We start from the raw sequence: 27,117 nt of genomic DNA, 5'->3' as shown, positions 1-27,117 counted from the left end.
CAGGGATAAACACAGAAATCTGCAACTCAGCTTACAGCGTCCCTCCTCCCTCCACCCTGGACAGCAACCACTGAACTTTTCACTCTTTGTACAGGTTTGTCTTTTCAGGATATTTTATAATTGTGTCAGTATAGTGTGTAGGATTTCAGGTAGTCTTCTTTCATTTCGTTATACATATTTAAAGTCCAACTATGCCTTTCTTGGTTTAAAGCCGCATTGCTTTGGAGGCTGGGATAATAATCCATTGTCTGGAGATGCTGAATTTTATTCAAGTGTATTCACCTCTTGAGGGATCTCTGCATTTCTTTCTTTATCTATCAATTATAAATAAAGATGATCTGAACAGGACTGTGCAGAACTTTTATGGTGATAAGTGATCAAATCCATTAAGGAAATATCAAGCAGTGTGGTTGCTTGATGTCATGATGGATATTTAGTTTGATAAGATATTGCCAAGCTGTCCTGCAGAATTGGCATGCAATTCTGCATTCTCACCAGCAGCGGATGACTGTCCCTAATCTTCTGTGTCTTTATGTTGCTCATTGTGATTTCTGGATACAGTTCCCTAATGACATAGTAATCCTGAGTGTCGATATTGTTAATCAGTTTTTGTAGAATCATAGTAAATTAAGTTCAATATTGGGAAAAGCAATCAATGTGTAAATGATAAAATCAGTAAATTCAAAAATAAGGTTCTGACTTCGATGGTGACACTTCTGATCTGTAGATCCTAAAATCTACCTTTTCCACAGACTGCTTTAACATTTGTTCAGAAAATGCATCCCTATGGCACTGAAGTGTACTTTAATCACAAGCCTTTCTTCCAAGATCAGTGTGCTCATTCCCCTCCAAAAACCCCATGCTGATAGAACTCTCTTTGAAAGGAGAAATTCTGGGTATCACTAACAGACTGCTTTGCTCACAACATGCCCCAGGACTTAGAATACAATCGCTGTGTCAGTGTTTGTAAGTTTTAAGTAACTGAAGAAGAAGGCTGCCAGAATACTTACTATTTAAATTACCTAAGCAAAGATTCAAGCTATGTCTAGACACACTGCAATCCAAGAAAAATGTGGTTACAGGTGAATCTGATACAAGAAATTGCACAGTATCATTTTGGTGTCAACTTTTCATGCAACTTGCATATTTAAAGTACTTGAATTCCTTTTGCTGAATAGAAAATGCTAATTATCTCTAATGGTTTTTGACTTTTAATAGTCTTAAAAGTGAATACAAATACAGAATAAACTACTTAGCACTAAGACCTTTGTACAGTTCACTGTGTCTCTCTACCTAGTCAGGTAGAATCCATATTGCTCTGCAATAAATCTATGCTATAAAATAGTGGTGAACCAAAGTTTGTCAGTCATAGTGACCAATATCCTAATAACATGTGCCTGAACCAAGGAAGATTTGGCACAGCTTTAGTTACATCTGTGCAGAGTACAGAGTCCTTTCTATTTCTATAAATAATTTCAAAACAGACAGACACCTGGTGCTTGAAAATAAAGCAAAATTTACTGTTTTAAATATTTCCTCTAAACTCATAAAACACTTCTTCTTTCTACATCAAAAAATCTTTCTTTTTGTTCCTCATTAATCAAGCAACAATTTAAAAGTTTTGGTTTGAGAAAACTCAGAGTAGTTCTCAGTATGAAATGCTGGGTTTCATGGGAGCATGACATTTGTCATACACTGTGGGATGTCTCAGTGCAAAGCTGTGTATTATTTTTGAAGAAAGTGAAAATATTTTTAGCTGAACTTGGTTTCATTTAAGAACTATGATAGCTGTTTCTCTTCTTTTTCTTCTTTTAAAAGAGCTCCAAAACTGAACCCAGAACAGAAGCATAGAATACACAGCTGTGGCTACAAAATAACATATAATTTCAGGATATTCAAAACATGAATAAGAGAAAACAACCCATACAATTCTGAAAGGCATAACTTCAAATTTGGAATTTAGATGTTCAACCCAAAATTTCTTATATTCTTATTCTGCAAATAACTCTGTGTGTTATAATGCAGAAGAAAAAATGGGAAAAAAACACATATAATCTTATCCTTAAAAAATAATTCAAGAACCCAATAATTAAGGAAAATGAATGTTAAAATTTTCACATAACTGATAACAAATCTGAAGACATGCGCATAAGCAAATGTGAAGGCATGATAATAATTGGAAGGCTATGGTGTTTATTGTAAAATATATTTAAGGAGATGTTATGATAAAATAAATAATGTTGAAAATAATTACATGAAGATAACAAACTCTATTGACCATAAAAATACCATTATTCTTATAAAAGATAAAAATGTTTATAAAATAATGTTACTAACCTACTACAGATGAATCTTTTGATTAAGGCTTCATAGCTGACTAAATGCCTTGTACAAATATACCAGGGAAACAGTAATTTTACTGTTACTTAAAACATTGAGAAGTTTTAATCATAGTGCTTGGGTCATCTGGAGACACCAGATATCAAGTAAATTGATGAAAATTTAATAGAAAATAGCTTTCTTGCTGATAGACCAGATTATAATACACACCATATTTTGCTAATTGCAAGTAGATATTTTGATGAAATATGTCCATTTTTATACATTTCAAATTTTATATGATATGTACAATAAGATCCTTGAAGCTTAATGTCTTCATTTAGTATAATTACAGGAGAATGTAAAGATCAAGTGGTGGTAATCACACATAAATATCTAATCTTGTGCTAAGTAAATAAAATTAGCAAAACAGTGTAGATAATGTTACTTTTAGAGAATGCATTGACAACATTTAAATATAAATACTTTAGTTAATTTTAAGAGATAAATGGAAAAATATGGGTACATTAATTTTTAGTAAAATAAGTGAGATGAAACAAAATCACAAATTTAAAATTAGAACAATCATAAAGTTTGAACAGAAAAGTATGTATTTATGTAGCATTGGAAGAGTTTAAAATAAGAAAAATGCATTTTAAGGCTGAAGATATGGCTCCAAGGCACCATGCTTGCCTGGCAAGCACGAGGCCATGAGTTAGATTTAGGACTGAAAATACAAAACAAAATGAAAAAACTCACTATTTTGACCTTTGGATTGGAAGCACCATCTCTCAGTAATTTCCCAAGATGACAGAAATGAAAGGAAGGAGGAGAGAAACCTTCTGCACACTCTCCAGGCCTTGTAGAAAAGATGGAATTGTTCTTTTGGGTACATGGGGATGGTTCTACAGAAAGAAAGACATTGATGGCAAGGGAATAGAGGTCAGTGTTCAGAAAGGAATGTCCCTGAATGCACCATGGCACCCGTGCAAGTCTGCCATGCTCTTCAGTGTGTTGTTGGTGTTGCTTCCAACCACCAAGCTCAGTGCAAGATCCTTTCCAAGAGAATCACTGTGCATACTCAGTGTGTGAGGCCCTCTGAGGGCCCACGTAGCTTCTGGCACATCAGAAGGAAAATGATCAGAAAAAGAAGGAAGACAAAAGGGAAGGTTCCTGGGCTCAGCTAAAACTCCAGTCTGCTCTGCCCAGAGAATCAGGCTTTGTGGAAATCCCTGGGAAGGAACCTGGACAGCGAGAACCTCCTGGGCTTCCATGTCTGGGAGACATGTGGTGCTCTAGGATCTCAGTCCCATGCCCAGGGCTTTTCCGGATGGAACCCAGCTCTCAGAGTCCCAGACTGCTTTTCCTGATTGAGCAAAAGTGTGTTGATCTCACCCCAGAAAGAACCATTACCCAGGACCCAGTGCCATTGTGATCTGGGAGTTGTGTCACATCTGTCACTTTCTAGGTTACTCTCTTCTTGAAGGGAAATGTGAGATAACTCAGTGTGAAACAGATGGATGCTTAGGTGGCTGGAAAACACCCACATGTTTCTGATGTATTTATAATGACTTGAAGAGAGGCCCTCTTAATCACCATGAGAAGAATCACATAGACAAATGGGAGCCCTTCAGTTTCATTACCCTTACTTGGAAAGGTCATGAAGCCTCACACTCAAAATATTTTTAAAGCAAAGTAAATGGGAATAATATTAAAACTACTGTAGAAAGAAAAAAAAAATCTCTTGTCTAGGCAAAGTTGAAAACAGAAATAGGGACTTAGCATAAGTTAAGTCACTAATTTAAAACTTTACAAAATGAAATAATAGAGGTGTGTGTGTGTGTGTGTGTGTGTGTGTGTGTGTGTGTGTGGTTTAGGGTGCAAGAGTCTAAAAACTATGTACTAGTTCTTGAAAAGATGGAGCTCAGTGCAAATAAAACATTTAATTCTGAATAAATATTTCATCATGGAGCAAAGTTATACATTCAATAGCTTGAGAGATTCATGAGCCAATCAGAAGAGTGAAAAGTGCTCTAGCATTTTAGATTGTAAACACACAATAATAATGCTGTTTGGAGAGAAAGAAGAAGATAGCTGGAGGAGGCTTGGGAGAAGACATTTTCATTTTTCATACTTTAAATGTCTGATGGCTGCATCTCAGTGAGCCAGGGTGCTGCTGCTGCTGCTGCTGAGATACACGTTTACAGTGCTGTCCACCTGCCAGTGACAGTGAGGGCTGCACAGAGAGTCTGAGCAGGCACGATTTGCACCTTAGAGACCACTTGAACAAGTCAGAGCAGAACATGACAAGTGCTAGGCCGTGGGGAACTGATGAGCCCTGAGGCTTGATAAAAACATGAATTATTACCAAGTCCCAAAGAAAAAAGGAAGGTGAAATCTAGGTAGGGAGTGAAAAGGAGGGAGGAAAAAACCATGTAGATGAATAAGAGACAGAAAGATAAGAAGAAACAACTCAGAAGACAGGTGAAATAATCTGGAGAAGAGGGCTGATGAACTCTGTCCAAGAGCAGTGATAACAGGAAGGACAGGAAGTAAGGATCGCCCGTGGACTTACAAACAAGGTGGGTACCCGAGGCTAGAAAGGTTTTAAAGTTTGTGTTTTGCTTGTGGATGCACACACATACGGACTTGCAAACCTAGTTGTGGCTACAGGCATATTGAGGGTATTTGACCTTGTTTTCATTACCAACACAAGCCCCTTGTTAATAGACTCGGATTTATTATGATAAAATATTCTATTGCTGTACCATTCAGTTCAATATGTAAAGCCATCACCCTGCTTGGACCTCTAAAGAGAACGGGGGACTGCGGGTTCTGCCACAAGTGGTAGAAATTTCCCAATGAACACGTGATGAAAATCCACACAGGAAATTGATGAATTCCCTGAAACACACCACAGCTAAGTGTGCTTTGGCTTGAATGACAACAAAAGTGCATTTAAAAATTGCAAAAATAATCACACATGCTTTGCCTGCATCTACTACCCCAACCGTTTCCTAAAAGTTCTTTAACAATAGAAACTCTGGCCTTGATGTTTATATCTCTATATTTCATGAGTGGACACCGAATCACCAATGCTGCATTGTTAGGAGGAGGGTGTTGAGGTGTGATTGCACAGGAGAGGGGAATCTGTAGGGATGCATGACTGCCCTGCAGAACCCACCCAGGAGAGCTCCTCACCCTCCGCCATTAGAGGACACCTTGGTGACCGGGGAAATAACTGCTCAGCTGTCAGCAGATCACTGGCATCTTGATACTGAACAACCAAAACTTCACAGCTACGAGAAATAACTGATTGTTCTTGATTGATTACCCAGTCCAAACTACTTCGTTATCATGGTGGTCTGAACCAACTAAAATAAAAGAATCTTAAGGAATCTAGAAACCATTATCTCCAATAATATTTTTGAAGCAAAGTTCTATATTTATGAATCACTCCTACCCCTCTCGCTTTCCATAATTCAGGACAAAAGTTTCAGCTTGTGAGATGGCATTTTTAAAAGGTTGAACCCATTTTCTAAAAAAAAAAAAAAAAAAAAAAAAAACATTTAAACTGCAGTGTTCAAGCAGCCGTATGAAATGGTTTCCACACAATCAGTTTTACGAAGTTCTAAAATAGGAGACACTTTTTCACAGCGAGATGTAGCAATTTCCAGCTTTATTTTAGATGCCACTGCAGGTGTTTTTGCTCTTGGTTTGAATTTAATTGCACTCTGGAGAAATTATCACATGGTTATGCATGTTCTCAGCTTCCTGCCCAAGTAGTATACCTTATTTAAAGTTAAAAGAAAAGCAGCAAGCACATTTGCATAATTTATTATATTAGATGAGATAAACTGGGTACAGAATCTGCCTTTCACAGTGAATTTCTTTGAGGTTCCATTATTCCACCCTCTAATTAGTCTGCTGACTTAAAGACTTCCAGTCAGCTGTCAGAAGAACTATTTTACTGTCTTGTGACTCCAGATTCTTTTACCTGGCTCCTGCCAATTTTCTGCACCTTATTTATAGACTTTATTTTACACAAAACCTTCCTAGTAAATTCATTTTCACTGGGTTTATCTATTACTGAATATGATCATTTGAAATCAAGATCATTTAAAATCTTGATTACTACATGATTTTATTTGAAAATATTATGTAAAAGGGAGGCTCAGTTTTTCTTTAAGGTCTTAAATGGCAAGACTAAAGATTTATACTGAAGTTCTGATAATTCCTTTCTATTTTGAGGCTCAAAGTTCTAGTTGAATTTGAGCTACTCTGTAATACTCTGTATACTAAAAATATGGCACCTTCTTTTCTCACTCAAAAAGAAAACCTAGATCAGATCTGGGCGTCTTACCCGTGCAGTTCCAGCTATTTGAGTGGCTGAGGGAAAAGTAGTTAAACTCAGGAGTGAAAGGCCAGTCTGAAAACTGTGGTGAGATTCTTCCTCAAAAAAGAAGAAAGAAGAAAATCCAACAAAAATTTAAAAAGTGCATTTATGAAGAATTATTTGTATGTCACCAAATTGGAATTTACTGTGTGGTCAGTAGAAAATGTTAAATGACAGTTAGCATGGACCATGCATGCTGATGGGGTCCTATAAAGTTTGGGGGTACTTGTCCCTCTGTCTCCCTACAGCTGAATGCCACCCTATTCCGGGAGTAGCGGCTAGCCGGACGGTTCCTATCCACCACAGAAGCTAGCAGTGTGCTCTTCCTGTAGCTTGTTAGACTGTGGTATTGGCATTAAATGTATATTGGGCTACTTGATCTTTTTAGCTGCTCTGAATTAATAAGGAAGTGACAAAATTATACAAATATGTAATACGTAGAAGATGTACAAGGTGTACACATGGGGTCAAGAGCCCAGGAGGGCTGGAGAGAAGCACATGACAGAAAACCCAGGATCTTGATAAGATCAAACAAGGCTTGATCACTGTGGGGAGCTGGAAGCACAAAGTCATCATTTGTTTTCCTATTCTTTTTCTGTACATGATCTATTACTAAGGTATAAATTGATGTCTACTGGTACATTTCCGCAGGAATTCTGCAAAAATAAGTTTGCGTTAAATCTTACCATTGTTTGCTTGTGTTATTTCAGCAATGTGGGCTGTGACATTAACTCCGTGGATGTGAGTCTTACAAGTCCCTGGATACTGCGGTCAGGTTGATGCCACAAGGAATTAGCAGAGGAAAAGTCCCCAGAGGAGACTTTGTAGAGGAGTCTGAGATAAAGTTAGGGTAGAGTGGGCCAGGAGATGAATGGACATCGAAACACGTGACAACTCTTTTAAACTCCTTTCTCTGTGCTTTCCTAGTGAAATGTAGTCCATTGTGGCTTTCAGAACGCAATTAAGTGTATAGATTTTTAATGTAGAACTTATAAAGATTTGTGGATTCTGATGGGGTGAAATTGTTTAGAGGGTTGAGAAAAATAAACAGAAGACTACTTATAAAACCTTAGGGCCAGGGATATAGCTCAGTGGCACAGTACCTGCCTGGCAAGCATGAGGTCATGTGTTTGATTCCTAGTACAAAAAAAAAAAATCTTTAAAAAGTGTGTTACCTATTAAATAAGTAAAGCAAGCCACAGCTGTTTCAGATGCAGAGAGGGCCGGTGATATGAGTGGTAAGGTTGAGTCAGCAGACTGCCTGAACTGGAATCCCCCTCGTGGCCCTGTGCCAGTGGTGACCCTGAAGATCACACTCCCTGCACCACCTCAGGGTGTCCCTGGGAAGAAACTCCTGTGCCCGGAAATTGGCCCAGGTATGGCTGCCTACCAAAATTACCCAGAAATTTCAGGTAGAACATAACCTAATAAAACAGGCTCATTATTACTCTCTGGACTGATATTTGGCTGGAAGGAAACATGATCTACCCAGAGGGAGAAGGGACTGGAGAATGCAGTACACACGTTTTCCTCCAGCTTTCTGCATATAAGTCCTAAGATTTAACTATGACTTAATAAACGGGCAAATGTATGGGAAAATAAAGCTAAGGATCCATTAGCAAATATAAGAAAACAAAAGGAGATGCTCCTACAGGTTCTGTTAAATGGTCATGTGACAACTAACCAATAGCATTTAGTCATTAAAATGAGTGAATATTTGGGAAAATAAAGTTAAGGATTCATTAGCAAAGAAAAAACAAAAGGAGATGCTCTTATAAATTCTGTTGACATGGTCAAGTGATAACTAACCAATAGCATTCGCTTGGTAAAATGGTTTTTTCTTCATTTAGCAAACTTGATTAGTTGATAAAGAAAAACATGGAATGCTTGAGGCAAATCATAGCAGGGACTTTTGAGAAATCTAGAATATAATATTGAGACTTTCCAGCTGTCTCAGGATACTGAGACAGCACGTAGTGAAAATAGTACCTATGTACACAGGAACAAAAACTCAGTGAATTAATTGTTTCAGATAATCACATAGTCTGAATGTATTTATTTGCATTCAAAAACGACTTTTTTTCTCAATGATATGTTTATATTTACATTAGTGTATATTTGTGTAAAACTAAATATAAATGAGGTTTGTTCATAAAATGCACTGATAGTCTAGAAATAAACTTATTACAGTAAAAGACACTGCAGTTAATCCTTCTCAAAATACTGTATCCCTTGTACCTCCAACACATTTGTCCCAGTTTTAGTCACCATCTGAAGCATTTTTGGAATCCTTTTCATGTCTTTCTAATTTAAATTGATATTTGTATCAGTAGCTGTGTGCCATATTCACTAAAGCATTCATTGTGAGGAACTGGGACCAGGTTCTCCTATCTTGATACATTTTACTTCCCCTGCCCTCTTTGTCATTCCCAGATTCCCCTCATAGATCCACAAATTCTTACCTTTCTGTTCCCTCTTATCCTTTTATCCACTCCTTAAATTATTGACACTTTATGTTTCTCGTATCAGAAGAACTATGGAGTACTTACACTTATGTGTCTGATGTGTTTCACTTAGTGTTATAAACTCAGCTTGTGTGTATTTTCATAATATTTTCCTTATCCATTCCTCTTTTGATGAGCATGTAGGTGTTCCCCAAGGTTTAGCTACTGTGAGTTGTGCTGTGTGAATCTCTATTGCGTCTGTCACTGCAGTACGGGACTCTTACTTTGTTGGGAAGACAGTCTGCTTGGTCAAGTGGGATTTCTACTGCAGGCTTTTTGAAGAAAACATTTCCTGTCTTTCTGCAGCTATTGCCACACCCTGAATTGTTTCAGAGTACTTACTTTTTCCATGGTTAGTTTGATTGTAGAAAATCCACACTTTCCAGGTGGGACATCTAATGAATAAAATGGACTGGCACACACTGCAGCTCTTTCGTTTGACAGAAATTGTCCAAATATCTTGAGTCCACTCAGGACATGGAGGCAGCAAGAAGGAAACATAGACAAAATAGGACATAAAAACTGTTTATGGAAGAATCAAGACCTGTGGGCCAGATGTATTCAAACATAGGTTTAGGTAAAGTCAAAGTTTTGACATTAGAAAGAGATAACTAATGAATTTACCATGGTAGGCAAAAATAAAGACTACTGAGAGCTTTTCAAGTTTTCTGTCATTTCCAAGTCAGCCTGTTGACTTCTTTAGTAGCCCGGGAGAGATGATCCACATAGCAGGGTATGACCCTAGCAGTCTGGTAGGAAGTTAACCCCGAAAAGAATGTCATACATAGGCTGAGTTAAGGAGTACATTAGAGTAGACTAAAAAATAAACTATTTGAGGAACCGTGTATACAGATTCCTGGGCTAAAAAAGGGCAGTAGGATAAAAATTTAAGAATTCTGCTGGAAAACAAAACAAAAAACAAAAGCCCACCCAAGAAAATCAGTGTGCATATCCTGTTTTGGTGCCACTATTCCCGTGCTTTTGTCAGGACATCTATATACTTTTGAAGCAGAGAAGCCAGTCATAACAATCTGAGATTGATAAACAATTCAAAAATTGTTTAACTTTTGGTGGTTTTATTAGTATGTAAATATAGTTTATTATAATAGATATCAGGATACATAAGTTGAATGAATCAACAACAAAAAACACAAACTTTTTTAAAAAATTTATTTAAAAGGAAAAAGAGAAAAAACAAAACAAAACAGTGTAAGGGTACAAGTAATACAGAACTACAAAAAAATAAAAAAAGAACAGTAAGAAATCACCAATTAATAGATTACACATTATCATCTTAGAGATAGTTGCTCAAATCACAGTATCAAAGCATACAAAGTGGACATTCAAACAGTGAGACTGCAAACAGTTGTGTTCAATGATCCAATCAAAAACATTAATATGGTCAGCTATTTAACCTAAACATACTTGCAGTTGTATCCTTTAGAGCACTTTTTTTCTCTCTCTTTATTACAACAAAATTTACATATTTGGGGTTTTGTTACTCCCATAGTTCTTATTACTTGTTTTTCCTTTGGAAGAGAATAAAATCAAATATGACAAAACAAAGCTATCAGTCAAAACCAAGGATAGACATAGCACATGATGTAAAAACAGAGTACAAGGTTATCAACAATGGTTACCGTAATGCCTCTTGCTTTCTTAAGAAGAATTGTCTATCTCACTAGGTATTATAAAGTTGAACAAACAGTAGAGAAGAAGACCAATAAAACCTAAATATTGTAAACATTACAAGACTTCAAAAGAGGATAATAGTCAAACCAGAATGGGCATCATAGTAAGTCTTATTGCCTTCAAAGTAGTTGCCTATATCCTCAAAATTGATACTATCATACAGAACGGAACAGAGTATAATCAGTCAAAACAAGATAGTGGGAGTATTGCAAAAAACACAAAAAAATTTTTTAGAGAAAGAATTATGGCATGTCATACGTGCATGCACACTGCTCTGACCCATCTTGATTTTAAACTTATTTTTGAAAGATAATAGTCACATTTTAGGGACATAATCTTATAAGCACAGAAAAAAGACTTCAAAGCACATGAATTGCTAAGAGAATTAGAAGCAGGAATAGACAGGTTCACCAGCACTGTTGAAAATTTTAATAGAACCCTCAAGTAAGCAATAAAGAGAAAAAAAAAAATCAGCAAAGTTGTAAAAGACAGAAAGATTTAAAAATGATACCTGTCGGTGCTGAAACTGGAATTCCCTTTCATCATTAATATCAGTGTTAATTAAGAAATACACAATAGAAATTTCCATGACCTAAAAAGCTGAAATTGAGAAAGATCAAAATTCCCGATGTCTGAAACCCAAAATAAATTACAATTCAAAAATTTTAAATTCCAAATGTTGAACTGTTGAAGCTGAAATACCAAAAACCCCACTTTCCATTTTGTGTGTGGATGTGTTGTGGGAGCAGATTACATAACAGAGACACCTGGGTTCCAGCAAATGTTTCTAACATTTGTTTGTGCCCAAGATGTTTGCATTTCATTAGAAACATCAAACATGCGGAGTGTTAGCAGCAGCCTTAGTTTGAGATTGTGTGTGGGTGTCCCCAGGACTTATTTTCTGAATCCCTGGGAACCAGATGGGGAAGATCCAGCAAGCATGAATGAAAACGCCCTCTAATTGGAGGCAAAACATTACAAGAGAAAAAGGATAAACTTTGTGAAGGTTTTTAGCCATGTGTGGTTAAACTGATCTGTGATGACTTTGCGTGTAAACTTGATGCAGGAATGGAGAAATGTGGAGGCATCCTCCACAGGAGAAGATACCTGCTTTTTCTACAGCTACATGTGTGAAATGTAAAACTGACTGTGATGTCAGCTTTTTGGCTGACTGCATACCCAGTGGTGACCCCTTGAAGTTTTGATCCATCTTTTTGCGAGAGTATAACTATATACTTGGGTGCAGTCAATTCCACAACACAGTGATATCTACTTACATAACCTGGTATCTGCCTGTCTCTGCAAATACTATTCCTCGGCTCATTAGTGTCATACAATGCCTGATTATTTGCAAAAATGTATGTAAATTTCATATTATACTATGTAATTATCATATGAATTGTTCTGCAATTTTTAAGTGTTTCTCCAGTAAATTTGTTTTGAAGTATAAACGTCCTTAAAATAATTTTTAAAGTTTTTTCTAGAATTATATTTCCTATCTGCTGCCCTCCAAGTGTACAAGTCAATGTAAATGCCTGGCAGTCTTAGCTGTGTTTGGACTTGAGATCCCATTTCTCTCCTTTATTGTGAGCCATGTAAAAGTTCTATACATTTTTTTCTTTTTAATCATTTTCATAAGGATAAGAATAATTCTTTCATTAGCATTATAAAAAGTAAAATGTAAACCAAAGGCATAAGAATATTTAGTGTGATTTACTTTGCCTTCGCTTAGAAACATTAAACACCAGAAAATACTGATAGTTTAGTTACTAATTGGGAATGAAGTGTAAATTTATTGTTTCAAAGTAATCCCTCGTCAAAGAAGTGTCAGCAATCCCTTTATGCCATGCTCAGTGTTACCATGAAGACTCTGAGGAGTCTACAGAATGTAAATCTTTTTAACTTTGCCCAGCCATAGTGCTACAGCATCGAACCTTAATCTTGAGGAAATCAGTGTGAGAGGGTGTGAGATGTTCCTCACTGCTTGTTGCTCTGTTAATTTGGAGTCACATCTTGATCAAGGAAAAATTGTTCCAAGGAATTAAGTAACAATTTGTTTTGGAGCTGAATCAGATAAGCAAAGAGAAAGGGTGAAAAGCATAAATAGTGTGTTAAGAAATACTTCTCCTTATAGTTCCTTCCCCTTAAATTTAATCCTTTCCTCTCATAAAAAATATCAAACTGTATCAGTTTTAAAAGACTGAAGTTATAATATATACTAGTCTTCCCCATTCATTGATATTCAGAATTTTCCCATAGCAGCTTTAATAAATCTAGAAACAAAAAAAGAAAGAAAGAAAGAAAGAAAGAAAGAAAGAAAGAAAGAAAGAAAGAAAGAGGCACAGAAGGAAAGAACAAAAGAGCAAGGTAAAGAGAGAAACGGGAAGGGAAGGGGAAAAGGAAAAAAAAAACAGTTAAACAATCTTAAGAGGGGTGCACAATTTAGTATGGTCCACACAGGCCAATATTTACACATAGTATTGACTTCATTGATTTATAAGAATTTCTTATTTCTAATAATGTTACTCAGGTGTGCATGACTGTGCGTGCTTTGTGCTGGAATCAATTCTCTTATCACATGTACTTCGCTGGTATCAGTTGGAAGGAAATTTCCACTCTTCCATTTAAGTACCTCTTCAGCGTTACAATATATTGTTATAGAGAAGCTTGTCATAATGCCCATGCCATTAAATGTAGGAATGGTGCAATTGCATTCTGAGTACAAATACCTTCAAAAAGTCATTTCTTAATATCGAACATTGTTGCATGCTGAGTATGAAGATCTTGACTTATTTAACACATTTCACAGCACTGAAGTTCTAAAGTTTCAAGAATCTCAACACAGCTACATAGAAAAAAGCAGACCAAATATCCTTTCAATCTGGGACAGCTATACCTCTAGACAGCATGATAGAAAAAAATACAAAACTGTGCTTTGAATCGTATGGGAGCTATGGTAGAGAATCTTAACTGATAACTGTATTCATGTGCCTATTCTGTCTCCACTCAAGATCAATTTGCTCAAGGTACTTACTGCATGGGGCACCTGACCTCATTCTGTGTGAAAAGTACTTGCACCAATTTGTGGTTTATTCTTGGAGAGAGAGAGGGTGTCTGAATTCTATATGTTTTACAAGGATCTTTGCCCTCCATCACCCTGCCCACCTAATGTCTATTTTCTACAGTTATCAAGGCAAGAGACAGGACATTTCTGTGCGTGATGATGCTAATAAAGTATTTCTGAGTAGCTGGGATGGGAATGTGTGACTCAGGACTGCAGCCCTTTCTGGGTGAGCTCTGAGCTCTGAGTCCCATCCCTGACCCTGGAATAGGAGTCTGCGAGCACCGAGTCTCAGACGGTCATGAAGCATCCTAGGAACAAATGCTTATCTGGAAACCTATGTCAAGTATGGGAGATTAAAAGGAATAACAGATCTGTCTGATCTTCACTGAGCAGAAAGAACACTGGGCTGGGAATCAAAAACACCCTTCAAAGGAACTGTTAGAGCACAGTGTCCAGGTACAGAGAACATCAGGAAACTGTACAGCTAGAGCCTATATTTTCCTATGGATTTGCTGCTACATTAGAAGATGACACAAGAAGACCCTATGCAGAATAATGTCGACAATTCATAGGAGTCCTTTCAGAAACTAGCAGCACTGCAGGTTTGAATCTAAATTGGTTCATAAAGTCACTTATATAAGTATAATAAACATATAAGTATAATATATATGTATAATATATAATATACAAGTATAATATATTAATATATATTATATATAATATATATTTATATATATTATATATATATGTATAATAAACACAAGTTAACTGTAAGGCTGAGTTTAATCTTTTTAAATGAATGCACTGATATAATACATGAAAATTTTTAGTGAATTAAAGGAAAAATGCTTTATAGATTGTAATCCATTTTTTATAATTCTACCACGCTTGGCATCAAGAAAATCTGTGATCCAAACTTAAGAAAATATTGCTGGATTATCTATTTTAATTATTCATATTTTATCACTTCCCAGCATAAACCTGTATTTTTTTTCTCAGAACAAAAGCTTGAAAAACAAACTCCTTTCAGGAAGCAAGCTTTGCGGGATTCACGCAGAAGAGGTGAGTATGTTTTCGCTTCTAGCTTGGGCTGGATGGACATGGTACCCAGGACAGATTGGATTTTGACGTTTTAATCCAGACATCTAGTAATGTTTTCTAAACTAAAAGTACTATCTAGGGAAAGAACATACAACACATTTTAAATTTTTGGATGTATATGAATGCCTTACACTGAACCTCTAAAAAAATTGTATTGTGTCACTTTCATGAAGTACTATTCTGAGCTAGATTCCAGCCTTAACTATACAGTGACACCTCCGTTCACAAACACTACTGTTCACAAACAATTCAGTTCCTAAAGAGAAGAATTTGGAGAAATATCCCCACTACCTAAGTGCCCAATGGTGACACTGAAACATATGGAAGAATTTGATTCCTGTCATGACCAAAATCTTGGAATGAGTTAAGTCTGTGAACTGGGGCACCCCAGCAGTATCAGAGTTTCCTTAGTGTGTGTATCATCATTTCTTCTTTTGTATGGTTCTAGCACCATCTGTGTGGCATCTGTGTTTTGTCGCAATGGCTGAGTGTCAGAATGATCTTATGCTTTATGAAACAAACAGAGTCACTGGTTTTATTTGCTCTGTGTGAAAATTGTCTCATGAAATTTTCATGGAGGAAAATATCATCCTAGTTAATATAGATTGAACTGAAAATCAATTTCCTATATTACTCCTCTTGGAATCTATCTATGGCATTGTCATGAACACATGTAGGTCCTACTAAGTAATCTTACTGGTGGACCTGAAATAGTAGTGATGTCATCAAAAGCGGGTTTTACGATCTTCAATGAGAGGAGAGAAGAGCCCTTTGATAGTTGGGTTCCCCAAGTAGTGAATAAAGAGATGGATAAGATGTGTGTAATTTATTCCAGTAAAAGCTGGTGATTGATGAGAACAGGTATGAAAGCTTTCACTTCGTGGAGGGAAACTAGAGAAAGGAGACTGGGGCAGAACGAGAAGTGTGGCTTACCGGGGTTTAATACTTCCCCATTTCCCATACTTCTGGAGAAGTGCAGCCAGACAGATCTGGGGACCTGTATCCCTGCAGTCCATCTCTAATGTCCCCTCCTCCATTACTGTCCTCTTTCTGTGGGAGGGAAGAGAAGGTGACTTGTGAGCATGACCATTGCTCTTCAGTGCTCCAGGAAGGAAGGAGGACCAGGACACATGGTTGGCCAAGGAACAGCAGACTAAAAAATATCATTGCAGTATTAAAACAGTGGGCATATGTCCAGCCCAAACTTGAATTTACTTTATTAAATCAGGCAAAATATTCTTTCATAAGCAAAAAATAAAAATTAGCATTAAAATTAAAAATATGTCATTATCAGTACCACTTCAAGTTAAATCTAACATGCAATATAATCCTTCTGATAATATCTTTCCAAAACTCACATACAGAGGGACTGCATGTTGTTGCTCAATTAGATAAAAAATGAGGCAATGCTTTGTAGATTTGATTGAGCATAATTTTTTTTATTTCACTTCATGTTTGCATCTGGACAGAAATAGACTTGACATTGTTTGTAGTTATCAACATCCTAGAACTTGCACAAATGTCATCTGTGTAGGTGCTAAATATGGCTTACAATGGAGGGAACAAGCAGAAAGTTGCTTTGGGTAAGCAGTGTCTATACAGAAAGTCTATTCTGAGATAGACACGTTTCCAGAATTTACGTAGGCACAAAATGAGCAATAAAGTATTTTTAATGTTTAAGGAAAAATAGGGATTCATAATTTTTCTTTAACTCAAGGCTTCAGAAATCATATTATTTCAAATTATTATTTATGTATTGTTCTAACCTTCATGAAAGCATTATCTGTTTGAAATGCAATTGGTTCATGACAATATATTCTTTTGGCTTACTGTTAGTAACTCATGCAATCAGTAGAGAGTTTACCATACTGAGTCACTGGGGAGGGATATATTTAGTCTGTCACAAGAAACATTGAACGTAGTCTGATGGCAAATGGAATCATTTGATTCATCTCATTGCCAAAAGCAAAACAGCAGTATGTCCCTCTAGTTGAGATGCTGAAAAGTAGCTTATCTTCAGTGTAGGAAACCATAAGCTTTTAGTATTTTCACATAAGTAAATACGCGTTAGCTGGTCATGTCAGAACCCTAACAAGGATGGCTACTAGAAAAACCTTTCTTCATCATCTCACTGCTAGTTCACAGAAAAAATAACAGAAGAAGCCGTGGTAGGAGAGCATCTAGAAAAGGGGCTAGAAGCCTAGCTAAGATGATCTGTCATTCTTGTCTAATTCTGCATTGTCTTTATCTTCTTACCATCATCATCATCATCCTGATTTCCAACTTCAAGGTCATGGAACTTTGTTGTGAAAAGTTCATAGCTTACTTGTACCAATATTTAGAATTCTACTTGCAGTTATTATGTAGCCAAAATTACTGAAATTCCAATATCTCCGTTCTTTGAAAGTTATTCATTTGATCATGTCAACTTTGCAACAGGTGACTTAAAAACTGGTAGTCAGCACGACTATTTTTCAAATTAATGAACATTGCAACAGGTGGCCTCAGCCATAAAGTATTGATTTTTCCTGTAGTTTTTCCTCAGAGTCTCAGAATAAATTTTGCTGCTTATCTCACTGAAAAATTAGTAGAGTGCTGGAATGTGCTATATAGAAAACATAGAGACTGTACAAACAACTTCACAAGGTTATTTTTACACTGTTCTAACAAAACTCAAGAGATCTACCATCTATCAAATCATAGCCACTAAATACAGAAAAACATTCAAACAAAAATGGATCACGCGTAGCCTAAGAGGCAGTAACCTCTCATGTCTCTTGACTCTGTCAATACTAGTTGAAAAAAAAAGCTGTCTTTCATACAAGATCACTGATCTCACTATAAAGGAGACCCAGACACAAGACATTATCAAGGAGACTAAAATGCTAGTCAAGCTTTCATTGAAAATTGCACAAAATGGCAAAATTCCTCCTTTATTGAAACAAGTAGCACAAAATAGGAATGACCCGCAAATCAGAACTGTCTTAGAAAGTTAACATGTGACAGAGTTTGTGTGTGGAATGTCATGACTGTGAGTCACTGGGGGAACTAGGAGAGGGCAGGGTTGTATCAAATGTTAAATCTGAAGTAAAAAAATAAAAATTTAAAGGGGCTCAGTGCTCAAGTGACTTTACATTCTTGAAACCATTAACAATCATAATTCGACGATGACAACTTTTTTTTCTTAAGTGTGAATAATTTCATATCACTATTCCTATCAATACAAAAGGAGTGACTTCTTTTATATAAATGAGAAAACATTTATATAAATGTTTAAATGTTATATAAATGAGAAAACTCTAGGTAATAATTTAAGAATCATTACAGTGTTAATGCATTTGACATGATAGAAAATACTCTTAAATTTGTAGGAAGTTGAACCACAGTACATTTGCAAATTTGCCAGTGGAAAAATCATATACATGCTATGTATCCTTAGAAACTTATAATATTTCAGTAACCAGAGGATATTTTCTTTAATAGACACATAATTTCCTGTGTTGTTTGGCTTCCATGAACAGCTACTTTTTAAATTTAATTTTATTGAGATGTGAAGTAGATACAGTACACTTCATTTCATCAAATATATAGGTTAGTAAGTTTGACACATGCACAAATTTAAGGATAGGAGGTTTCTGTACTCTAAATAATTCCCTTTTGCTGTTTTACACTAACATTTACCTTTAAGTCCCCAGCTAACATTAGTTACTAACATGATTCCCATCCATATTAACATGACCTTCTTAGAATACCATGTGAATAGAGTCTTACAAAATGCAGTTTCTAAGAATTTGATTTGTTCACACATTATGATGAAATTCTTTTCTGTTTTTACATGGTTTAGTACTTTATTTTTCTTTTCAAATTGCTTTACACTATTCTAATATCCCACTCCATGAGTGTACTAAAGTTTCTTTGCTTACCAGGTAAATGGCCGTTGGGTGGTTTCCAGCTTTTAGGTACTTTGAGTAAGGATTCTATCACCATTTTTGTGTACAATGCGATTTCTCTTAGTTGAGGACCTTTGGAGATTGCAGAAAATTGAGTTGTGCCTACTTGGTGCTAGACACTAATGATACAATCACTATTAATACAAAAATTAGTCCCTGAAAAATATGGAACAGTTCACACATTTTCTTGGTGTTCAGGGACTCCTTTGATCTCTGTGTTGTTCTGATTGTACTGTAGATGATAAAGAACTAAGTATCATCTATAATTTTAGTTACTATAGTTAAAGTTAACATTATACTATTATTTATATCTTCACAATCTCTGTTTGTATGTGTGTGTGGGTATGTGAGTGTTTCTCTTGGGTAAAGATACAGGACATACAGTCCTATGTGTAGAAATAGCATGATAAAGTGAGCAGATGTCCTTACCTTAATAAGTTCCATAACAAGCATCCCCTGATATATTGCAACACATATTTGTTGCCTGTGCCTGTAGAGAACATAACTTAGTGTAGGAGTCACATACATCTGCTGGCAGAGACTTATTTGCAAAGCACATTTTCAACTTAAAATGACATTCTTAAAAGTCTCTTCATCTACCAAGATGTATAAATTACAACATCCTTCAGAATAAATATCCATAATACATAAGAAGCTCTTCAGAAAATTGTAATGTCCTCTGTAAGCACATTCTTCTAATGTAAAAGCACTGTTCACCTCTGAAGTATAGTACATTATACGAAATGTTTTATTTGATTGTATATAAATTGTATCTAACTCAATCATCAATTTAATATTAATCTATCAATTTATTAAACAATATTTTAATTTTAAAAATAAAGTAATTGAATATAGCCAGTGACAACTGTACATAGGTACAAAAATGAGAAATATCTAAAGCTAAGCTATAGGTCATACCCTGATGACAGAAAAGTTTTGTGTTTCAGTTACAATTGTTATGGTTTATGTCCAGATGTCCCCCCAACACCTTGGGCATTCATAGGATTTTTCAAAGGTGGCTGAATCCAAAGCATATAATTAATTTGCAGTGCAATGCTGAGATTAAGAGTTCTGGGAGTAAGGATGGATGATCAGTCCACTGACTGGATTGCCACTACTATAATCCCAGTAGCATGGATACAACAGAAGGGACAGAAAGAGGCTTGTGTCTACCATTTGTCTGTTAATTTTGCTATCTTTTGCCACTCATTGAACTATTACCTCTCTGCCATGTCCCACATGCCTTAGTGCTAGACGATTATGGAATGAAAGGTCTACAAACTGTTAGGTAAACCAACTTTTTCCACTTTAGCTTTTAATTTTGGGTATTTTGTCTTAGGAGAAAGAAAAGTAACTAAGACAGAATTTTGTATCAAGAGTGGCGTTGTTGCTGTGACTATTCTTGGCCATCTGATTCAGAAGCTTTTGGGGTGTCTTGTGGAACAGGTTAGGTGATTCTACCTGAAAAAGTATAGCTAGAATGGCTTATACTATACTATATGGGCAATTCTGGCCAGAGCTCGGAAGACTAGCAATCTTATAAAGTCTCAGCTTGTCAAATTTCTGCTGTGAAGAGGGATTCCATTGATTGCTGGATTCCAGATGATGTATTGTGTAATAGAAGATATTTTTTCTGAATTTTACTCGTGTCCAGAGACTTTGCATGAGATTTAGATTAAGGGCAACAGGCTTATTTACCAGGAAACAGAAATGTTAAGGCACTTTACTATTGAAGCAGTGGCGTGGCTACTATTGGGACTTTTGGGCAGATTTATATTGAGAATCAAGATCACAGGGGTCAGAAGAATGCCTGGAGAAGCTCCAGTGAAGCTGTGAACTACAAAGATAGAGCAGACAACATCTTGATTACTGAGGAGGATTAGGAGAATAGGAAAAATGGCCTAGGGACCTCACAAAAAGCAGTATGAAATTTTGTCAGCCTTAAAATTGCAAAAGTGAAAAAGGGGTTTATTTTGAGAAGAAATCCCTAGAGCATGATCTTGTATAATGGCAATGGCTTAGAGAATTTGCTCTTTGAAATTGGATTCAGAGTCTTCAGTGGTCCAGGTACAGGACCCCTACAGGCAAGAGGGAAGTAAGCTGGGCTACTGCTGCAGCTGGCAGCACATCATGGCATCATCCACATGGTGTGGGTTTAAGTGCATGCAGAATGAATTATTTGTGGGCCTATGAAGACATCCACTCAGATTTCAGAAGCCCTGGAAGGCCAGGCAATGTGCTCCCAGAAGCACAGTGTGCAAAACCATCTGTGAAACCAAGTGTGCAGTAAAGTCTCCAGGAGTTTGGAGAAGCTAGGAAGTGGATTGTTTGAGGAAAGTTGCAATGTGTTAGCAGATAGGGCCCATAGAGAAGGAATGGGAGGTACAACCACATGAAGGGCCATAAGGTCAGAGCCAATGATGCACTGTGGAACTCACAACTTACCACTGATTTCCTCAGATGCTGTATACGGAACTACATGGGACTTAGTATTTGCCCTGCTGGATTTTATATTTCTTTTAGTCCTCTTCCTTTGTATCTCTCTGTCTTAGTTACTTTTCTCTTGTTATTGGAATGAAATACATGACACCAAACATTAAGAAGGAAAGATTTAGCTCACAGTTTGTGGAGGTTTCAGTCCATAATCAATAGGCTTCCAAGCAGGGTAGCATGCACAGGGGCAACACTTCAAGGTAGGAGAAGATAGCAAAATGGGAAGAGCAAAAGAGGAGGGAAATTCTTCTCCTCCCTTATATTATAACTTGCTGTAAGGTGGGTGTATCTCTCACACTACCTCACATTCCCTTGTCTTCCACAGTATGAGGATGTTTACAAAGTGAGGACTCTGGTCCCCTGATTAGTCACTTCATTAAGTTTCTAAACTTCTCAAGTTTACACAATGGATCAACAATAACCCCCATGTTTGCAACTTTTAGAGTGGAAATGTCTGTCTTTTGCTGTTGAATGTTGGAAAGGTTTAACTTTCTTTTCATTTGCAGAGTGGCTCACAGCTATGGGTTGGCCTTACATGTCAGAAGAGTCATTTAACTTGGACTAAAACTGTTAGGGATTTCAAAATTCAGAGAAAGACTAAATACCTTTTCAACAAAGGGATAGGCATGGGTCTTTGGGGACCCAGGGTGAAATATGACAGTTTATGTATGGATGTTCCCTCAAAGTCTCATGCTGTAATAGCAGTGAGTGAGTTTAGAGTGTGTATTGATTTGTAGTGCAGTGTTAAGATTAAGGTTCTGGGATTAAGTGTGTCTGATTGCTGGATCTGTCCACTGAGTTGATTGGCACCACCCTAATCCTGGTGCACTGGATAGAATATAAGGGACAGAAAGAGGTTTGCTTCCCTTCCTTGCTTGTCGATTTTGTGGTCCACCACCCACTGTGAACTGTTACACATCTGCCATATGCCACCCTACCTTGGGCTGAATATTGGAAGCTCTACAAACTGAATTAAATAAACCTTTCCCCTTTTAACCTTGGGTATTGGGTGTTTGGTCTCAGCAATGAGAGAAAAGTAAATAAAATGATAGTAGTGAAAAAACCAAAAGGAAATTTCTCTCAATAATACATTTAAAGATAGACATTTTAGACAGTGTTTGGTGTTTCTCATTCTCTGGCAAATGGCTGAATGTTTAAGATATAAATCAGAATTTAAAATTTTCTGTTTTATTTCTAAACCATTTGGATTGTGGTTTGTTTGCCTGAAAATATATTCTTGTGTGTTCTGAAGATTTTTAATCTTCAAGTTTGAAAATAAAATTGGTCTTAAGCTCTAATCTATGTTTCTGCTTTTACAGTCAAAAAAAATCCAAGCCCAGCTGAAGGAACTTCGTTATGGGAAGAAGGATTTATTATTTAAGGTGAGCACCTTTCTCTTCTCCTCTCCAGTTCCCTAACATAACACCTACACTGTCAAAAGCCTCATGTAGCCAAAACTAAATTTGCAGACTTTACCAAAAATCAAAGTTGCCATTAACTGTATTGAGTGTAGTTTGATTTTGTTACCTACTTTATAAATAAAATGAAAATTAATTATAATTTCTTAGGTACTTTTGTTATCAAAAGCAGCCATTTTCACAAAGTGTTTAGTTTTAACCACAATTAGTTTAATTCAGTATTGAGGAATATTATCTTTGGAAGAGCTGCATAAAGCAGGACTTATATTAGAGATTCACTGGAGATCTACACTGCTACATTCCAAGGTTTTTGAAGAATGCTTCAATATTATAAGTGATTATTAGTTGATTTTGGTTATTGATATTTTCCTGTATAAAACTATTTATCAGAACCTACAAATAACTAGGATTCTGACCCAAACCATACATGTAACAGAATGAACAATGAATTCCTGAAGATACTCATTTCCCAATTTGTGGCCCCCATGAATATTATCATACATGAGAAAAGAAATTGTAAATGTGATTAAGCTAAGGATCTTGAAGTGGGAAAATTATTACACAGGTAAGTGATAATTTACCTGTAAGGATGAAAAAAGATGGTGAAATGAAGTCTGTATGATAAAAGAAGCAGCAGATGAAAAGATAATGGAAATGATTCTCTCCCAGCCTCCACAAGGAACTAGCCAAACTGACAGGGAATCAAGTCCCATGAAATTCACTTTAAAATTCTGATGGTGGGGGACAGTAGGAGAATAAGTTATGATGCTTTATACTGCTAAATTTGTAGCAATTTGTTATCTCAGCAAGAAAAAACAAACAAAAACTGTAATACAGAATGCTGCTTTTGGACCAGTGACTAGAGAGATAAACAATAACTGTTAATAACTTTTATGTTGTTGTGTGTGCCACTTTCCATATTCAGTAGGAGGAATACTTTTTTATTTAAATACATTTAAATTACCTTGTGTGGAACATTTGCTTTTTACATATTTAAATACAATTATCATCTCAAACTGAAGAAGTTCTTTTGTGTGTGTGTGTGGGGGGGGGGTGGATTGCCAAAAAGAAAATTCTGTTATTTTTTTTTAAATTTTTTAAAGAGGGTAAAATTAAACAGAACAAAACAGATCATAGAAAAACCAAGTAAGAGACAGATTTCAAAACAAAACAACTGGAGATGTTTACTTCAATATGTCGATCATATTTTCTCTTGTTTTCTTCCAAATAGTTGTCCATATCTTCACATACAATGAATACATACAAAATACAATAGTATAAAACTGATCAGAACAGGATGATGAAGGCATTTTAGGTCTTCAAGATTAGACAATAAGGAAGTCAACAATGGCTGTCACAGTGTGTCGTGAGTGTCTAGGGCACTCTGAACTCCGGGCAAGGTAAACACACACGCACGCCTTGTCGGGACACGGGGGGTACAGCGCTTGGAAAAGAAAGACAGGAGAGACACCTTTGCTGTCTGCACCGCGTTACACTGCACTGCACGCACAATCTTTATTTTAGGATTCATATATAGTAAACCCGATCAATTCACAGAGCCCAGATAATTAAGTAGTGAAAAGGCATTCTTTGTGGCAAGCTACAACGTGACAGACTACAATGTTTATTCTAAAGCTATCTAAGTGAAGTAAATAATCACAACCAGTTCTCATAACTTCTCTAGCCCAGGAAAAAATTCATTAGCTCAAGAATGTTGTTAATTTGTCTGCTGTTAGTGTCACAAAGGGTGGCCAGCCACTTCCTCAAGACTTCTGCAAAACAAAGCCAGCTCACAGTATGGATTCCAGAGGGTGAGGGGCTCACTGAGAACAGGCATTCCTATTCTACCTCCTTCTCGCATACCAGGGCGGCTATTGTAAATTGTAGGTTAGAGGGGGTTGGGCCTACAAAGTGACACCTCATCCCCCACAACAGTGTCTCCCATTCTCTTCAAAACAGCTGTCCATATTTTCAGGTCAGTTGAAATTAAACAAAATAAAACAGACTAAAATCACTCTAACAAAGAATAGTAGTGTCATTGGATTTCACATCATGACACTATGGAATCAGGACTGGGTACCTTAATGTCTCTTTTTCTTCAAAATATCTATTCATTTCATCATGCATTACATAATCAATTCTCATAAACTTTTTAGAAGTGATACGCAATTATGAGGCTCTCTATGGGTATCCGTGTTACCAGGGATTGAACACACTCATGACCAAGATAGCCACTTCTGCTCCTGAGATAAATCACTGGCTCTCGAAGTTCATTTTTAAGTAAAAAAGAAATAACTTCGGTTTATTTAGTAACAGAAATTTGGCCATTTTTCTAATGAGAAAAGTAAGAAATGTCTTCTCTATCTTGATTACTTTTATCCTGGGTGTTGGAATCAGAAGTAAGTCTTCCTATAATGCTGAACAATATTTATTAAGTACATATTCTATGCAAGGAATGAGTCTGGGCACATCCTGTCATCTGCTCATCTGTAAAGATGCTTGCTGGCTTTTTTTTTTGCCATGTTATTGTTTTATTTATAACATGATCTTCCCCAGAAACACAAGCATGTCATATTAATTCCCACTTATGCTTAAAAACCACACATCCCAGCACTCCACCACTGCAGGTGATCAGCAGAGCAGCACAGAGATTGCAAACTAAGGTGTCCATTGTCTACCTTTCTTCTTTCCTGCTGTGATTCTGGAACTCAATTATTCTCACTCCTCACTCAGCTTAACTAGCTTTCTGTAGTCATCAACAGCAAATAGCTGACATTAACATCAAGAACAATAATGTGCGAGTGTTGATATGTCCAAAATAGTTTCTAGTTCTCTGTGAATTTCTTTAACTTAATGCACTCAGGATTGTTATAAAACAAATTCTGGTTTCTTATTCCTAGATTGTAATTATCAGTCTTATGAAAAGATAGGTGATCATATGAGGCTTTTGAATCTTTTGAATTTTATTATTTGTCTTGGAGTTTTAGAAAGAATATGGGGGAATAGAATTAGAAGATCTGTTAATAATAAGGAATTTAGTTTTATGATATACCAGTTGAATATAGATTAATAATTAAACAACTTTTAAAAATCATTTAAGTCAACATGTATTGAAAATCTCAATGACCTGAAAAATGAGACATGGTATTGTAGGTCTTGTTATTTCATATCAGTCTAGGAGGCTCACATGTATACAGTATTAGGAGATCTGTGTATGAGTTAAGTGCGATTTTACATAGTAGAGTGTAAAGCATGTGCCCCACTCCCCAGATACTGTTACAGCAGAATTCTGATGACCTCAAGTAAAATGAGTTCTGCAAGCCTGGCTATTTTATAGGTCTTTCAATAGATCGATAATGAACAAATTTAGATCCATCCTTAGTTTTACCTAACTTCATATCACACACTTCAAACTGCTGATTGTTACGTGTTATGGTTCCTCGCTGTATCCCAAAGGCCACTAAATTTCTATGGGACATTGTCATCCAACTGTGTCATGTCCAAGCAGTAACACTAGGAGTTTGCCCTTCAAAGGAATGATTTCCATAAAGGATGAAAAATTATTGAAGGGGTCTTCGCCAGGAGAACATAGAACACATAAAAGTAGAACCTTGACATTTTCAGATTCTACTGGGAAAACTGTTCCTTTCTTCTTCTTTTTTTTTTTTTTTTTTTTTTTTTTGTCTTTTTCCTTTTTATCAGTACCAGGGATCGAACTCACAACTGCCTGCTTGCAAGGCAGGCGCTTATGCCACTGAGCTAAATCTGTTTCTTTTAAGCATAAAGAAAATAAGGGAATTGTTGACTGACAAGGTACCATTTTCTCATGCATTAAGGGACTCATCCAGTCACATTGATGACAAATTCCTCTAATTTGCTCACCACAAGGTTAAGATCGAAGTTTATGGAATGTAGAATATACATAGTGAACACGTAGGTAGCTCAGGGAAGTAGATCGTGGAAAGGCATGCAGAGACTGTTGAAGGGTTTGTAACCACCAAAATGTACTCATGTACCTTGACAACAAGTCTATAAATTATCATTAGTGATACTGTCTTTGTAGATAAGTATTAGAAAGTTCTATTGCAAATACTTTCTCATTAGTATTTGTTTAATTTTAAGTGAATTGGTGGTTTTTAGTCCATGCAGACATTGAAGGAATAGTGCTTGTGGTTAAAAT

General features: G+C 36.3%; 1 protein-coding gene across 5 annotated transcripts in view; it reads left to right on the top strand.

Moving 5' to 3' along the window:
* LOC100726918 (leucine zipper protein 2) overlaps window positions 1-27,117 on the top strand; it is a 433,952-nt gene that overhangs the window by 314,402 nt on the left and 92,433 nt on the right. For 3 of the 5 annotated variants that reach the window (XM_063256769.1, XM_063256770.1, XM_063256767.1), the window contains exons 6-7: window positions 14,975-15,037; window positions 22,839-22,901. The exons of 1 other annotated variant lie outside the window; for it this stretch is intronic. In XM_063256769.1, coding sequence (XP_063112839.1) covers window positions 14,975-15,037; window positions 22,839-22,901 — 126 coding nt within the window. The remainder of the gene's footprint in view (window positions 1-14,974; window positions 15,038-22,838; window positions 22,902-27,117) is intronic. One more of the 5 variants, XM_063256768.1, reaches the window with a different exon arrangement.

This window comes from Cavia porcellus, unplaced genomic scaffold (assembly GCF_034190915.1).
Source record: "Cavia porcellus strain 051 isolate PalLab524CR breed Dunkin Hartley unplaced genomic scaffold, mCavPor4.1 scaffold_9, whole genome shotgun sequence".
In the NCBI taxonomy this organism is placed as follows: Eukaryota; Metazoa; Chordata; class Mammalia; order Rodentia; family Caviidae; genus Cavia; species Cavia porcellus.
The sequence above is the reverse complement of the archived record's forward strand: the minus strand, read 5'-3'. Positions and strand labels throughout refer to the sequence as shown.